This window comes from Pipistrellus kuhlii, unplaced genomic scaffold (genome assembly GCF_014108245.1).
Source record: "Pipistrellus kuhlii isolate mPipKuh1 unplaced genomic scaffold, mPipKuh1.p scaffold_m20_p_21, whole genome shotgun sequence".
Lineage (NCBI taxonomy): Eukaryota > Metazoa > Chordata > Mammalia > Chiroptera > Vespertilionidae > Pipistrellus > Pipistrellus kuhlii.
In genome coordinates, this window is record NW_023425520.1 from 12911398 (window position 1) to 12928239 (window position 16842).

Here is a 16842-nt window from a genome sequence, read left to right on the forward strand (position 1 = left end):
CTTGTGTGGAAACTCTACTTCCATTTCTCTCATAGCCGCCAGCATCTCTAAGTCCCAATGCTTTCTGAGCTCCTGGCTATAGCACATGCGCTGTGACGCACTTTAACCCGGTCAGTAACCAACACCCCCTGCACTGCACTCCTGCACTGTGTCCACGAGTATGCGTGTGAACCGTATTTCCTCTTTCTTAGGAAATACAAACACAGGTCTAGACAAAAGTCTTGGACACAAATGCTCACAGCATTACCTATGATACGAAAAAGTGGGGCCACCCAAATGCCCACCAGCCAACGGAAGGATGGACAAAAGGTGACCCGGCCACACAATGGGACTCCACTGACCTGCAGCACATGACTTAGCAGGGCCGAGCCTGGACATATGCAAAACGAGAGAAGCCACACCAATACCACGTGATACACAGTGCCCAGAATAAACACGGCCACCCGAGCAAGCAGAGCAGGGTGCCGGCACGGGAGAGCAGGAGTGGGAGTGGCTGTCCACAAGCAGGCAGGCAGTTCCGTTCGGGATGATGCCTTGACAGGTAACAGGTCACAACCTGAACCCCTGACCCCCCCGTCCCACGCCAGGTCCCAGGTAACATCACACCACGCGAGAGTGCTGTGGCCATGAACGAGGAGCCATGCCTCTGCCTGCACACCGGCCTCCTTCCTGTCCGCAGTCACAGCCCGCCGCTGCCCTGCGCCGCTCCCGGGCCTGCGCTCCCGGCAGCCGGGCGGCGCGCTCCCCTACAGGCCCTCACAGGCACACCCTGCTGGAACACCGCCGGAGCTCGGGTCCTCCGCCCCTCCAGCACCACGCGCTTCTCTCCTCCTTCCAGCACACCCCAGCTTCGAAGACGTTCCTCGTACTGCGCAAGCTGAGTCCCTGCGCCTCTGGCCTGAATTTCCTTCCCCTGGTTTGCTGTCCATCACCCACTGGCGAGCACTGCAGCGCAGCTCCGACCCGTCAATGACCCGTCCGGCTGCTCCGCACCAGCCTTCTCCTCATGCAGCCCAGAACCAAGAACTGGGCCTGCACATAGCAGCTGCTCAGTAAACGCTTGTTGAAGGAGGGCTGATGGTGAGATAAGGGGAAGGTAAGTCATGGATCACTTGGCAACTGGAGAAGCAAAGCCCACAGCCACAGAACATCAGCATCAATACACCCAAATGCATCCCCGCACAAGGACAAGAGCTCCTCGCTGGGGAAGGCGGGAGAGGGTGGCTCCTTGTCCGGACTGAGAGGTCTGAACACGGACACAATCTTGGCTGTGCAGCTGGGCTGGAGGAGGGACAGCAGGAGCAGTGGGATGTGGGACACGGACACCAGCAGTGCCAATGCGCAGGGAGGGAGCGGGCGAGAGGTGAGCATGGAGCAGAAACAGTGACTGAGAGACACAAAGCCCTCCCTCCCTCCCTCCCTCCCTGCCTGCGGCCTCAGCCTTGGCTCACGCTTTTCTCAGGGAGCAAAGTAACCCTTAGCAGCTGAGAAAGCAAACTGAAAGACGACACAGATTCAGGAAAACTGGGAAAGCAGTGCTTCCGGGAAAATTAACCACCACCGTCCTGATGACCAGCCAGCGGACCCGGCGGAGAAGCCAGGCACCGGGACAGAGGAGGTGCGGCTGACACTGCTAAGCTGGGGAGGAAGCCCGGGATCAGCTCCCCTCCGTCTTCACAGCATTTACTTCCCGCTCCTGAGCCGTGGCTCCCCCCAGCTTTCCTACAGGGGAGGCGCCTGCGGCTCCGAACCAGCAGCTGCCGGCAGAGCCCGTTCGCCGAGCAACGGGCTGAGGCCACAGGCACGGAAGCAGCGCCCGGACCGCGGACCCCGGGTTCCGCCCGGGCGGCGGGAAAGGGCCCCGGCATTCCCAGTGCTGGCTCTCCGCTGTCCTGCGCCCAGCCCGGGCCTGCACTGGGGAGGGCCTCCCCCCCAGGAAGAGCGCCTACAAGGCCAGGGCAGGGCCCGCTCTGCTCCGACTGGCTGCACACCTAGGGGAGTTAACGTGGACACCAGCACTGAGGGCCGCTCTCCCGAACGTTCACAGATGGCCGAGGCCACACCCCGGCCTCCTGGCAGGCGGGCCCCGAGTCCCTGCCCGCTCATGACCCCTGAAGTGCCCACTGCGCTCTGCGGCCCGAAGACCAGAGCACCCCGGCTCCTGCCGGCCATCCTCACCCCCAGGCCGGTCTCTCCTCTCTCACCCCAGCCTGGCCTCCCGTCCCCAGTGGACCTGGAGCGGATTCTCACCCGGATGTCGGGCACCCCGCCGCCCGGGAGGAGAATGTCTTCCCACACTCACCTCCGGTTCTCTCCCACCGAGCCAGGGCTCTGCCGATACCCGTGCCCGCTTACCTGCCTGCTCCCCCGACTCCTCTCCTCCACGTAAGCTGTGGTTTTACTTATCACCCCCTGGCAGATCCCTGAAATTAGTGTCTCTATTTTTCTACTTTGTTAAAAAAGCAGATTTTACATAGTATCTCCACTTATCCCTTAATTCTAAGAAACAGCTGTTTTTCTCCACTGCTCAGCAAACATTCAGCTCGGGCTGGGATGGGGCTGCCTCCGCCCGCCTCCCTCCTGCAATGGCGGGGTGGGGGCCACCCCTCCGTTAGGGTCCCGCTTCCCAGACCCGCAGGGAGCACGCACCTGCTCGGGGCTGGCCCTTCCTGAAGGCGTCCACTCCCCCACCCCAGGCTCTCCGCCTCCTACATCCTCCCCAGCTTTCTACATCCTCCCCCTCGTGCTCTCCCATCCCTCGTGGGGCCAGTCACCGATTTGCCAGACCGACTGCCCCCTCACGGGGGGGGGGGGGGGCAGGCTTGCGGCCCTCAGGGAGTGGGCAAGGCCACGAGGACAAGCAGTGGGGACTGGAGCCCAGGCCCCTCCCTCAGGAACCACACCCAGCTCCCCGTGGCTTTGGAGACCCTTCTGTGTGAACGCACTGCTTACACCTCGTCAAGCACTTCAGTGCGTCACCTCCCCCTCCACGCAGCTCCTGACTCTGCCTTCTCAGTCTGTTCCATGAGAAGTACGTACCTGGAAGCCCTCATCCTCCATCCCTCACAGCCAGACCCCTCAGCGCCCGCTCAGGCTGCGCCCTCCGGCCCTGTCCCTGCCCAGCAGACCTCACTCTCCATGGCTGAAGCTTTCCCTTCCGACTTCCTTCCCTTCCGACTTCCACAGCGTCTCCATCTCTAGTCCTGACGGGGATCCTGACTCCCCCCCCCCCGGCGCCCTGTCCTCACACGCTGCTCCCCGCACCTCCACGCCAATGTCAGGACCCCCCCACCACCACCTCTGTCCCTCTGCGCCTCCGCCAGAGCCAGCAATGCTGCGTCTCCTGCCCTCCGGCCAGGCCCTAAGTCTTGTTTTGGAACTGACCACATTTTACTTTATTTTACTTACTTACTCCTCACCTCAGGATATGTCTCTATTGGTTTTTAGAGACAGAGAGAGAGAGAAACATCGATGTGAGAAACGCACCCGAGCTGGGATCAAACCCACAACTCAGACATGTGCCCGACTTGAGTGCACGGGAACTTCTGGGTGTGCAGGACCCATTGCACCCTGAGCTGCTCCTCCTCGCCCTGCCCGAGGCGGCCGGCATGCCAGTCCCGCTGTGGACGCCAGGCTGCCAAGGCCCAGCTCCCGGTGAGCAGGGAGAGGAATGCATGTCTGTGGATAAAGCGGCAGATAAATGGCTGAAAGACCATTCAGGAATGGGGTTACTGACCCAGAGCCCAGCCCAGCCCTCCCAGGCAATCCCTCGGAGCTCCCAACCCCAGCCCCGCCCCCCCAGTGCCACCTCGCCCACACCCACCGTGGGACTCAGAGGTGCCTCCGATCCTGCAGGAAAGGCCTCACAGATGCTCCGGTCCCAGGGCTGCGGGGCCTGAGCCACGGGCGCGGGTGGAGGGTTACCGTCTCAAAGCCACGGGCTATTTTTAAACTGACCCTGTGCGCTTCCCTGCATACTTCCTACCCTGGTATCTCTCAGTTTGGGCTTTTTGTTTGCTTCAGATATTTCCAAAACCTATTTCTACCTTAAAAGTCTCCTACTTAAAATAATTTCTTAAGTTTATAAACAAGTAACAAATATTTAGTGAAATAAAGTAGTATTATTCTAAAGGAGAAACGCTCAGCCATCCTTTACCATCCTGCTCATGTCTTAGGGACTTGCTTCACTTTCTCAGTCCCTGGCAGAGCACCAGCAGCAGCGGGAAAGGAAGCTACGGGCCATCGGTAACTCAGGGACGGGTCTGTTAACATAAAACATGCTACGTATGTGTTTTCCTTTCAAACAGACTTAAGGTTAACAATTCAATGGAGTTTGTCCTTTTCCTGATCGTGAAGATGCATAAGACACAGGGGGAAAGTCAATCAAAAGAATGTTTTTCCCAAAATTAATTCCCAAAGCACGTAACGGTGAGAGGAGGAGACCTCCCCCATCTACGGAGACAGCAGCTCTCAGTTCGGCTGGGACTGCCCCGGCCTCCGAGAGGTGCGCTCGGAAAGCAGCGGCCGGACCTGAGGGCGCTCGGTCTCAGGCCGCTCCACAGCCCGTACCACCCGAGTCTCCGCTGTTTCCAAAGCGGCAGCAGGCTTCTGCTCCACGGAGGCAGCCCCGCCGCAGCTCAAGCACACTCCGCTGTAAATACAGGCACACTGAGCATTTCCCCTTTAAAACCACAGGCACCCAGTCCTCCATCTCAATAAAACTAGGAAGGAGCTTGCAAATTAGCTTTTTATAGCTGCTAAGATCTTTTTTTAAAAATGGGGGATATTGCCGAGACCGGTTGGCTCAATGGATAGAGCGTCAGCTTGGGGACTGAAGGGTCCCAGGTTCGATTCCGGTCAAGGGCATGTGCCTTGGTTGCGGGCATATCCCCAGTGGGGGGTGTGCAAGAGGCAGCTGATCGATGACTCTCTCTCATCGATGTTTCTAACTCTCTATCTCTCTCCCTTCCTCTCTGTACAAAATCAATAAAATATATATTAAAAAAAAAAAAGGGGAATATTGCATGGCAGAGCCGACTGGGGAGGTAATACACTATTTACATGGAAGAACCTTCTAAGTGAACGATATTTTTTCATTATTTAATAAATTATTATTTCCAACCACCAGCTCATGCTAAATTATAAATTTTATCACACGATTCATCTGACTATTAAATTTTGAGCCTTTCTTAAAAAATATTTTTAAGGCAAAAACTGGGGAGAGTGTACAAATCTTACTGCTAAAGCTCTCGGTCTCCACGTGCTCACGGAGCAGCGTAACATGCAGTCTGGGGTAACTCATTCCTCATTCCTCATTTCTGTCAGTAAACCTGTGAGGGGCCGGCAGTCTTCCAGACACGGGGACCCAGGAACTCGGTGAGCGAGGCTGAAGCATCTTAGACCTCCTTCTTACCTGGGGTTTGGACGGCGCCGTGTCCGGGAAGCCTTATCCGGCAGGCGGCGGGCCGCCCGGCTCGCTGTCAGCCACAGCACGCTCCCCCGGGCGCTGGGCTGCTGGTTGATTTGAAAAACCTGATTCTCCCCCTCCTTTGTCCTGCACTCAGTCCCTGGTTCTCACCCAGACTGCCCAGCGCTAAGGAAGGCCACGTGGGGACGTAAGAAGCTGCTCTCCCTCCCTACGGGTGCCGATGGCCAGGGAGTCGGGCTGCACCCACAGCCCCACGCCCAGGCCTGGCTGCCAGGACCAGGGAGAAGTGCGTGCTCTCCTGGCCCTCTGCTCAGGCTGAGTTCTCCCTCAGTCTGGGCCGGACTGGCACTGTTCACTTCCCTGCTCCTCACATTTTTCATAATGCCCTCTTCATTTGTGTCCTTCCTAGCAGCTTTAAATTAAAACCGCTTTCACCAACCCGGCCAGACACTCTCCCGGAAGCCTTCCTCACCCTCAGCAGCCAGCGCTTGGCACACACGTCCAGGCAAGCCTTCCCCTCGGACCCCGCCTGCCAGCCAGGGCCCCAGGCTCCTCCCCACGTGAGGAAGGACCAGCCTGGGGCCTGTATTTGCCACGCACCAGGTCTGTGAGCAGGTCTGCGAGCAAGGTGAGGACACGGGGCATTGTGTTTGTCTTTAAATTGAAATCGAAATTCAGAATCACTGCCCCCCAAATGGTTCCACTGATTCCGTAAATGTCAGGGTGGAAATGGACACAACTTTCAGGATGAAACCTGGCTACATTTATCAAGAATTCTGGAAACTCAACCCTCCTAAGAATCAGAAATCTGAAGACAAATTTTACTAGTATGTCATTTATCATAGCAAAGAACAATTTAAAAAAAACAACAATAATACTAAACTAATATTTTACACACTGATGTATAATTCGTAAAAAATTTAAAGAAGAGAAATTTTACAATATTACGGAGTAAACAAAATTGTATATTTTAGTCCAGTATTCTGAGAATTATTTTTAAAAAGAAAGAAGACAAAACATTAACAGTGATTGGGGAAATTAAACTCTAAATATGTCTTCTATTTTTCTGTATTTCCCAATTCTATGTTTCTATGATATAATTTTAAATGTTTTTATACAAATTGTTAATAATTAAAAACATATTTCAGAGGTGTGTCCAGATTGTATAATTCTCTCTGTACCTAACCAATATTTGTATACAATCTTTAATATAAAAAAGCATATACAATTTGCTTAATTAAAATAAAACATTCATATGGCTAAAGTTTCTACTAAATGGCCAAAATGTTCAGCTGAGCTAATTTCCACATATCACTTCTGCCACCATGGCTACAACCTTAAGTTGCCTTTAAAAAATATGAATGGCATTTTAGAATATGAAAAGAAGAGCATACTTTCTAAAAATGTGTGTGTGTGTGTGTGTGTGTGTGTCCACTAAAAGCTGTAGAATCACAAAACCCCTGATTTCCGGTAACACATTCCATAGGAAAGCCTGCGGGGAAGGGGGGGCCACGGGGGGGGGGGGGGGGACTACGCAGCAGGCGCTGCAGACGTGCCATCGGCCCAGGGCCTCCTACCGGCTCTGGGATGAGACACAGCAGCTGTGACAGCTGGCCACACCGCCTTTACCAAACCATCAAATCATCTCCAGAAGCAAATAAGTGCCACCTACTGTGCATCAAAACTCCATAAAGTGTCACCAAACCTTTTAAAACTAGCTTCTTTGAAACGTAAGTGTCAAAGCAAGCACCTGCAGAGCGGATCACACAGGGAAGGAAAGTGAGCCGACGCTTCATGGCTAGCGAACACCAAGTCCAGTGATTAATTTCTAATTCCCAAATTATTTCGGTGAATCTTTGTTGTGACTCAGAGCCTCAGGCTCCTCTATTTAAAGATGGAGAAAGCACTGTCTACCCGGAGGGTGTGGTGTGGATTAAATATACAAAGTGTCTTTAAGTATAATATATACCTGGTACTTAGAAAGTTCTCTTTAACTAATGACTAACAGCACTTATATTTTATTATTATGATTATGATTATGATAATTATTATTGATTTGGTATAATAAAGTCCCAAGAAGTTAGAAGGAGAATGTACTGTCAGAAAAGAGCTAATAAACTAAAAGAATCAGTAATGCTGTTGCTCTGTGTCTAACAGTAATGATACTTATAATATTATAGTAAGAATCAAAAGCAAACAAACAACAAATAAAGCTGACTTTTTCTCCCTCAAACCTCCCAGTTTCCCCATCCTGGAGAGAGACAGATTCTGGCAGATGGAAGGCCTATGAATTCACCGTAAGAAGTATTGTTATATCTACCTTAACTGGAATCATAGAATTCTGTCACCTAAAATATTCAACTTCATTTAAAATTATTTAATTCTAAAAATAACTTTGATATTGATAGTTGCAATAAGTTTATCATATGAATAAAATGACATTTTCATTACAAGCAGATATTAAAGCTATTTTGAACAATCTCTCCGAATTGTTTATTTGCATTTGGGTATTTGAACCTTGAACACCAGCTGTGTTGTGGCTGAAATTTGTATTTCAGTCCATAGATGAGAGCCTTCCTCCATCTCTCTGGGCAGAAAGAATCTCGCCTCTTTGAAAACCCACAGCACCTAATTCAGGCCAGACTCTAGCACCGTTAAGTCTTCTATGACATCTATTTGGTAGGTAAGCCTTGTTTTCCCTAATACTTCTCCCTTGTAACCACTTAATATCTATAGCTAAATATCTATATACCTATATATCTACATACCTATATATCTACATATCTATATATCTATCTTTACATACACACACACACACTAGAGGCCCAGTGCATGAAATTCGTCCACAAGGCTGGAGGGGTCTCCCTCAGCCAAGCATGCACTCTCTAATCTGGGACCCCTGGAGGAATGTCCAACTGCCCACTTTCGTTTAGGCCAATCCCAGTGGAATTGGGTCTAAATGGGCAGTCGGATACCCCTCTCACAATCTATAATAGAACTGCTGGCTCCCAACCACTCATCTGCCTGCCTGCTTACCCCTAACTGCTTCTGCCTGCCAACCTAATCACCCCCTAACCACTCCCCTGCCAGCCTGATTGATGCCTAACTGGCCCCTGCTAGCCTGTTTGCCCCTAACTACCCTCCCCTGCAGGCCTGGTCCCCCCAACTGTCCTCCCCTGCCGGCTCAGTCACTCCTAACTGCCCTCCCCTGCAGACCTGGTCACCCCCAACTGTCCTTCCCTGTAGGCCTGGTCCCCCCGCAACTGCCTTCCCTTGCAGGCCTGGTCCCTCACAACTTCCCTCCCCTGCTGGCCTGATTGCCCACAACTGCTCTCCCCCGCCAGCCATCTTGTGGTGGCCATCTTGTGTCCACATGGGGGCAACCATCTTTGACTACATGGGGCGGTCATCTTGTATGTTGGAGTGATGGTCAATTTGCATATAACTCTTTTATTAGATAGGATAAAGAGGTAATATGCTAATTGGTCCTAATGGTGTCCCAGTCAAGACCAGTCAACAGGCAGGAGCTGGTGCGGGGACTTCCGTCCCTAGCGAAGGCACACACAGGCCTGCCCAGCACTAACGTCACGCTGACTCGGAGGCAGAGACCGCTCCTGACACAGGGACTGCAGGCAGGAGCTGCTGCGCGGCGACAGGCGCGAGGACTTGTACTACCTGGACATGAGGCTGCAGCCTGGGTTGCCGGCCTGGTGGAGGCACATGCAGGCCCGAGCGCCATCCAGCCCAGAGGGTGATGTCAGGACGGGTCATGGTGGTCCCCCTGCCCCTCTGGCAGAAGCGCGCCCAGGCCCGTGACACCACCTGGCTGGGAGGGGGAGGGCGGAGGCGGGGCCTCAGCAGAGGGCTCTCAGCATCCTGTGCCAGGCTCTGAAGGTGCGGAGCGGAAGGGGGAGCACATAGGCAGTTAGGGGGTTTAGGCCAGCAGGGGAGCAGTTAGGGGCATCAGGCAGGCAGACAGGTGAGTGCTTAGGAGCCAGTGGTTCTGGATTTTGAGAGGGATCCCAGACTGGAGACGGTAAGGCCAAGCTGAGGAACCCCTCCCATCCTGTGCATGAATTCCATGTACCGGGCCACTAGTTTATTAAATAAAAACACTTAAAGTAAGGTCACATATGTGAATGTGATTAGTAATCTATAAAGTAGTATGAATACAAGTCACTATTAAAAAGGTATTACATTTTAGACTAAAAATATTGCTAGCTACTCCATTTAATGTATCAGTGTTAAGTGAAACTATCTTACAAATTTTAACACACCTCTTAGGTAAACAATCATTAATTCATTGCCAATAATTTTTTAAAACCTTGTACACATTATACTCTAATAAATGGAGAGAGAAAGATGTTTTAAAAAAATACCAACCCAGCCCTAGAGATACTAACAGGGTGGCTGCCTCAGCCAAGAAAGACTGTCACAAATTAATTAAAATTCCATTCAACAAAAGAAATTAAATGCCCAAGAAAAAACTACTGTGTGCTTCATAGCAACTCACAGTTACCATTACAAGAACTACAAGAAGGAATTACTAGGTTCTCCATTTTACATTGGGTCCATTCCGTATGTCATTGGGAAGGACAAGCACTGCCCTCACTGTATAACAATGAGGCTCCCAGGGTGCCCAGCTCTCATCACAGAATCTGCTCCTCAGGGTCAAAGCCAGGTACCTGACAACCTCAGCTTGTTACATTTGCCTATTTAATTGATGCTGGAACACAGAAAGGATTTTTATTATTTCCTAGAAATGTAGATACATACCTTCATTTTTATTTCCTAATTGGTTTTGAATATCAATAATATTCTCATTTACCAAAAGAGGAAAATAAATGTCTAAGTCAGGGCCTGTGTGAGAATGGAAATACAATTAAACATAACTAAATACCACATGGTAAGCATGATACATGCCATTTGGAGACCAATAATTGAAGAGTTGTAGAGATTCTATGAACAAAAATAAAAATGATTTATTAATTTTTCTTAAAACACTGTTGGAGCCAAGAAACTTTAAAAAATATTAATTTGTTTAATGAGTTCTAAATAATCAAATCAATAACATATTCAGAACAAGTTGACTCATCTATCATCTCATCTATTTGTACCTCAAGAAAAGTAACCACAGGCTGAAAAATTACATAATTTCTGGACTATCTAAATGCCAAAATAAGGAAAAAGTAATGTGTTAGTTATCGACATACCTATTATAGATAACAAAGAAACTTCAGAACATATATTCAGCCTTCAGGTTTCATAACTGAGACCTAATTTTGCGTATATGGCTAAGTAGTTTTATAAAAATATCAATATGTAGGAATTAACAAAAGTAGCAACATCAAAGACTACCAACATGATTTAATTGCATTATGTCTGAAGATTTATAGAAAAATAAAATTTGAAACCCTTTTCTAACTTCCATAGCAGAGTAAAGGTAACTACTCTGATCACAGCATAATTATTTTAAGCTTCCATTAGAATTCATTATATTTAACAAAAACGGGGGCCTCTGGCACATCACACTCTGTCATAAGTGGTTTCCAACGATCAAAAAATACAACGGGCGACGCACATCAAGTCACCACGGCCCTCAGAGCCTTTCGGCCGCAGAGGCTTTACAACAAACCCCTCGTCCTGTTTCTAGACGCCCGCCATCGGGCCCAGCCACGGCTCTGCCATCAGCACTGCCCTGCGGGCCTCCAAAGCCTGGCAGCACCTCCAAGTTACAAAAAATCACGATGGCAAGCCACATTAGCACTACCTAAGTACTAACCTAACTGTTTGGGATCAACTGGCCAAAAGATCTAATTTCTAATTCTCATGGTAAAAATATGAGATAAAATCCAAGTACCACTACTTAGCATTTACCAAGCATGCTTTCTATTCCTATCTAACACAAAACTTCTTAGAAGACAGAAACTACATATAAAATATCAGATGCTTGAGACATTTCTACATTAATTATTTTTATTTTTTTTAAAGATATTTTTATTGATTTCAGAGAAGAAGGGAGAGGGAAAAGGACAGAGAAACATCAATGATGAGAGAGAATCATGGATCGGCTGCCTCCCCATACTGGGGATCGAGCCCACCACCCGGGCATGTATACTGATAAGGAATCGAACTGTGACCTCCTGGTTTATAGGTCAAAGCTCAACCACTGAGCACACCAGCTGGGCTACATTACTTATTTTTAAAATAACCCAAATTATAAGAGCTTACTTATCTATCTGATCAGAATTGCATGAAGAAGCCCTGTGCACAGGTGTTAACACAAAATAAATGAAATTCTTCAGGACTCTGAGTGTCCCATTATGACATGTGTACCAGCAGCTGAGGGAAGCGTGGCTAAGGTCTGCTGGAAAGCCACCAAGACCCACGGAGGAACGCGGGGTGACTGGCTGGGTGTGCAAATCTGTGCAGGAATGCAGCCACATTTTTGGCAATTCCCTTATGGTCTTGGATGACAATCACTGACAATGGCCTTCTTCTTCAGCTGTAATGTTATATTTACAGAACATTATTTTGGTTGAAGGACCTGTCTGGTTGGTCTTTAAATCTAATAGGTTTAAAACTCGAATTTACAGCTGAAACCGGTTTGGCTCAGTGGTAGAGCGTCGGTCTGCGGACTGAAAGGTCCCGGGTTCGATTCCGGTCAAGGGCATGTACCTTGGTTGTGGGCACATCCCCAGAAGGGGGTGTGCAAGAGGCAGCTAGTTGATGTTTCTCTTTCATCGACATTTCTAGCTCTCTATCTCTCTCCCTTCCTCTCTGTAAAAAATCAATAAAATATATTTTTTTTAAAAACAAAACTCAAATTTACAAAGGTATGTGGCATTTCAAATGAAACACAAATTTTTGTCAAAAATAAAAAAAAATTACGTTTCACAAAAAATACCATGTGCACCCTAAAAAAACAAAACAAAAAAAATAGCATGCTATTTTGCATTTTATCCCACTTTCTCTTTATATAAAATTTTTGTAATAGTAGTGTTTTAGGATCATTATATTCTGGGAATGTAGCGTTTTTAAAGAGAACTCATCTTTTAAAGCATATGCTCTGATACACTCTTTACAGACGACTTCACACCTCGATTTCAGAGCCATGTCTGGTCCTGGTCACTGTACCAGCCGCCCTGTGTCCTCCAGGCTGTGGCATGTTACACTACAAAACAAAAGCATGGTATTCCTCCCCCCACGTTTACAATTTAATATGGGTATAGATTAAACAAATGCATACATTCAAAGGCACAAGTAATTTATAACCAGTTCAATTGTTTGACAATATAAAATAAACTTCTTGAAGGAAAAGTACTGTAGTATTTTCAGTTGAGCAATAATAATAGATAAAGCTGACACAGCACTTTGCAATTTAAGAAGTGACTCTCGTACAGTGAATCCTCACAACCACCCATGACACTGTCTGGGCACCCTCCCCTCCAGTTTTATTGATGAAGAACCTGCAATCAAAACAATACAGAAATGGACGCAGCGTCACCTGAGAAGCAGCAGAGCCTCGAAGCAATGGGTTCCCACAGTCAATCAGGGCCGCCACTGCCTCTCTGATTGACCTTCCGCCAGAAGCGCCCTCACTAGCTGCTCACCACAACCCACAGAGATAACAGCGCCAACCGCCAGCCAGCACGGAGCCGTGGTGGCAACTCTTCACTCCTCTCATGCCCCACAGCAGCAAGTGTCCTGGTCTCACCCCGTTTTCAAGGTGCGGAAACTGAGGCTCACTGGAAGTAAGTGCCCAGGAGCAGCTAGCGGGCAGAGGAGTGACCGGACAACTGTAGCGGGTTAAGGCCAAGCAAGTGCGGAGCGGCCCGCAGTCCTCCAGCACCACCTCTCCAGAATGAAGGTGGGGGCATGCCTCCAGGAGAGCAGGGGCTTGGGGTGCAGACTGCTCTTTAAGCAGAGGATGGGCAGGAGGGGCAGGAGCTGGGGAGGGGGAAGGCGGAGGCAGAGGAGAGGAGAGCGCAGTCAGGGCATGTGAGTGGACATGGCTCTGCCTCTCAGCATGGGGCAGGTGGATGAAGAGGGAAGGCTCCTGGAGGAAGGCTCTGGGAGGCGGAGGTGCCTGGGAAAGAAGTGCTCCCCTGCTGCCCAGGCGCCAGCCCACCAGGAGGCGGTGGCACCAGCACTGGGAGGCTGGCCCCTCCACATTCTAACAACTAAAATGTCCTTACAGCTTGGCAGCTCCCCTTCCTGCGGGAGCAGCAGCCTGAAGGGAGCACCGCTGAGCCATGTGCTCCTGCCCTCCCTGCCTCTGCCATGGGCCTGGGCCTGCTCAGCAGGATGCTCCCCAGAATCACAACAAACCCCACCCAAACCGATAAGCTGAGATGCCAGCCTACACCTACCGGCCAAGGTAAGGCAGATTCACAACAAATAAAGAAATCCTGGCGAAGAACAAACACAGCGAGATCGGAGGCCGAGGCAGCAGCACTTTTTTGAAGACAAATTAAACCTTAATGGAATTTCTTTTCTTATTACTTAAAATAAAATAAACCAGATCACTGAAACGGGCTTACACTATGGCATTTTGCTCATTTTCATTCCATTTCTTTCGTTAAGCCATAAATCCCCACGGCAATACCTGAGGCGCATTCTCCCAATGACTGGGGTGCCTCACATCTCAGTGGAAGTACTTTCCCATGAGCTCAAAGAGGTAACACGAGTGCAGGGCGGGCGCTCCAAGTTTCTTGCTATGTCAACAGCTAATCACAAGCATGAGTTATCGCCATGGCCACCAGGCCTGTGCAGAATACATTCCGGTCTGCGAGCAATCTCAGCACGCAGGCCGAGGGAGGTCTGCCCTGCGCGTGGAAATGTCAAAACCGCTGGACTTCCTAGAATACAGCACTCAGACTTTTCCTCCCAAAGCAATGAGCGTTAAATATACCTTGATGAATTAAGTTCAAGTGTAACTACAACTGAAATATATGAATCAACTGAGCTCTGACCTATTTTTCCTTTCAAAAGCAAAAGGAAACAATGATAGTTGTGAGACTTAAATTTTTTCCATTCCAGAGGTTTTTGAAAGTTATTTCACAGTACAGCTAAAGGCAAAATACACTTCATGACATTTATTTGCTTTGAAATATAGTGTTATTGCTCAGAGGACAGCAGAATTTTTATAAAAACTTGTTAAATTATATTTGTTTATTTATTTTTAAACTGTATAGACGAAGAGGCATTCAGAAAAGAACTAATCTCAGTACGTGACACACGACCTAAGTCTATAATTCACTGCAAGGCTGTGATGACTTTCAAGAGAGCCACAGCGGGCGGGGGGGGGGGGGGGGGGGGGGGGGGGGGGAGAACCTACCCCTGGCAGACAGCTTCTTGGTGTTGATGATTTTGGCAGCATATTCTTGACCAGTAGAGATTTTCATACATCTTCTCACCACTGAGAAAGCCCCCCTGAAAATAAAAAAATTACCAGGTCACCTCTATAATCAGCTCTGATAGTTACTCAAGAATGACAACATTTTGTTGAATGTACTGAATTTTCAAATATCACGCATTATGGTAATATCCAGAAAATAACCCACTCTTCCTGCAAACCCAGACTAGCTCTGATGCTGAGAACAAAGTAAATCTCATTTAACTGGGAGCACACATTATTAATCAACAAAATGACAGGGATTGCCAATTTCGAGGCTCCTGACTGCACATGAAATAGGAAAACCTTTTCCAGTTCACACTCACACCGCACCAAATGCTCCAGAAAAAACCCTGCGGAGAGCAGAGCTGAGGCAGAGCAGGAAGCCTGCTGCTATTTATCCTGGTAAGAAAAAAATTAACGTGGCTTCAAGTGAGCAAAGATGGCGATGGTTTTCATTAACACATAAATCTCGGGAACATTTGTGTGGTTTAAAAAACCCTGGTATGGCGATTTCTCTGTGCCTGTTTTGGGTTGGGGGAGGGGAGAGATTTGCATTAAGCTGCTCTTCCGACATATTCTCCATGTTTTAACAATGCACAAACGTATAAGGAGAGAAAGTTCATTCCATTTAAAAGGTATTTCCATTTCCTTTAATTCAGCTGCACGAACATCATCATACCCCGCACCATTCCATCGGTAATAGTGAAAGCAGAGCAGAGGCTTGGGTTTGGGTCAGATGTTGCATAAATCATAAATCAGCATCCGCGTCGCCCCTGGTCCCTGCGCACAGCCGACCCTCAGCAAATCCCGCGCCTCCCGCACACTTCCAGCCCGGGTCCCCGCACGGGCCTGGCCAGGTCCCTGTCCTCTCCCCGCACACCTCCAGCCCGGGTCCCCGCACGGGCCTGGCCAAGTCCCTGTCCTCTCCCCGCACACCTCCAGCCCGGGTCCCCGCACGGGCCTGGCCAGGTCCCTGTCCTCTCCCCGCACACCTCCAGCCCGGGTCCCCGCACGGGCCTGGGCAGGTCTCTGTCCTCTCCCCGCACACCTCCTGGGCCCCGCAGGGCCACCACCGCCAGGCCACCGCGGGGACCCACGAGACTGAAGGGCTCTCGGCCGCCTCTAAGTCCTCCGAGGACAGCGGGGTGCGCGCAGCCAGGGAGCGGGCGGCGAGGCCACCCGGACAGGGGGCAGCGGCGCGGGCAGGGTCTGCCGAGCCCAGCCCCTCCGGACACGGCCCTGGGGCACAGCGCGTCCCCGTCCGCGCGTGGCCGCCCCACGGCTGCGGAGGCACCTCCGCTCACCGAGAACGGTCTGAACGAGGGGTCTGCGGCCGCGGGCCGCGGGCTGGCGGCGGGAGGGCGGGGGCGCAGGGGCAGGCGCCTGGCCGGCCCGGCCCCGCGGGGAGCACCCCCACCCCCCCCCCCCCCGGCCTCCCGGCGCCGCGCTTACTTTCCGAGCTCCTCGAAGAGCTGGTACTCGTCCGTGAACCGGGTGCAGGTGGTGGTTGAGGCCATCGTGGGGCCACGCTGTCCCCGGGCCCGCTCGCTGCCCGCGTCCGAGTGGCCGCCCGCCCGATCGCGCGGGGCGGGGGCGACCGCAGCGGGCTCCCGCTCCTCCGCTCGGCCCCGCGGCCCCTCCGGCCGCCGCGCCGCCCTCCTCCCGCCGCCCTCCCCGCCGCAGAGGCAGCGCGCTCAGCACCGGGCCGAGATGGAAAACTGCCGGCGGGGGAGACGCGAGCGGCCAGCAGCTGCGAACGCTCTGGGGCCCGCGGGCGGGGCGGAGCCTGGGCGGAGCCGCCGCGGGGGCGGGGCCATCGCGGGGGCAGGGCCGAGGGCGGGGCGCGGCGGCGAGGGGCGGGGCCCGCGCAGAGGGTCGGCGGTGGGCGGGACATGCGCGGGGCGGGGAGGCTGGAGAGGCACGTGCGGGCCGGCGCCCTGAACTCGGCCTCCCGCGGCGCGGCCCCAAAGGCCCTCGGCGACCCCGGCCCGCCCCTGTGCGGCCGGGGGCGCCG

At 51.2% G+C, this 16842-nt stretch overlaps 1 protein-coding gene across 13 annotated transcripts in view; it reads right to left on the reverse strand.

Annotated features, from left to right (window-relative positions):
* Positions 1-16605, reverse strand: part of CAMK2D (calcium/calmodulin dependent protein kinase II delta) — a 146452-nt gene extending 129847 nt beyond the window's left edge. For 6 of the 13 annotated variants that reach the window (XR_006742455.1, XM_045586037.1, XM_045586035.1 and 3 more), the window contains exons 1-2: positions 16281-16570; positions 14769-14863 (exon numbers count right to left, since the gene is read on the reverse strand). Coding sequence is in view for 12 of the 13 variants with exons in the window: in XM_045586037.1 (XP_045441993.1) it covers positions 14769-14863; positions 16281-16345 (160 nt within the window). In the remaining variant the exon portion in view is untranslated. Of the gene's footprint in view, positions 1-14768; positions 14864-16280 lie in introns of all 13 variants that reach the window. The other 7 variants (XM_045586042.1, XM_045586041.1, XM_045586039.1 and 4 more) reach the window with 4 other exon arrangements.
* Between the last annotated feature and the right edge of the window lie 237 nt (positions 16606-16842).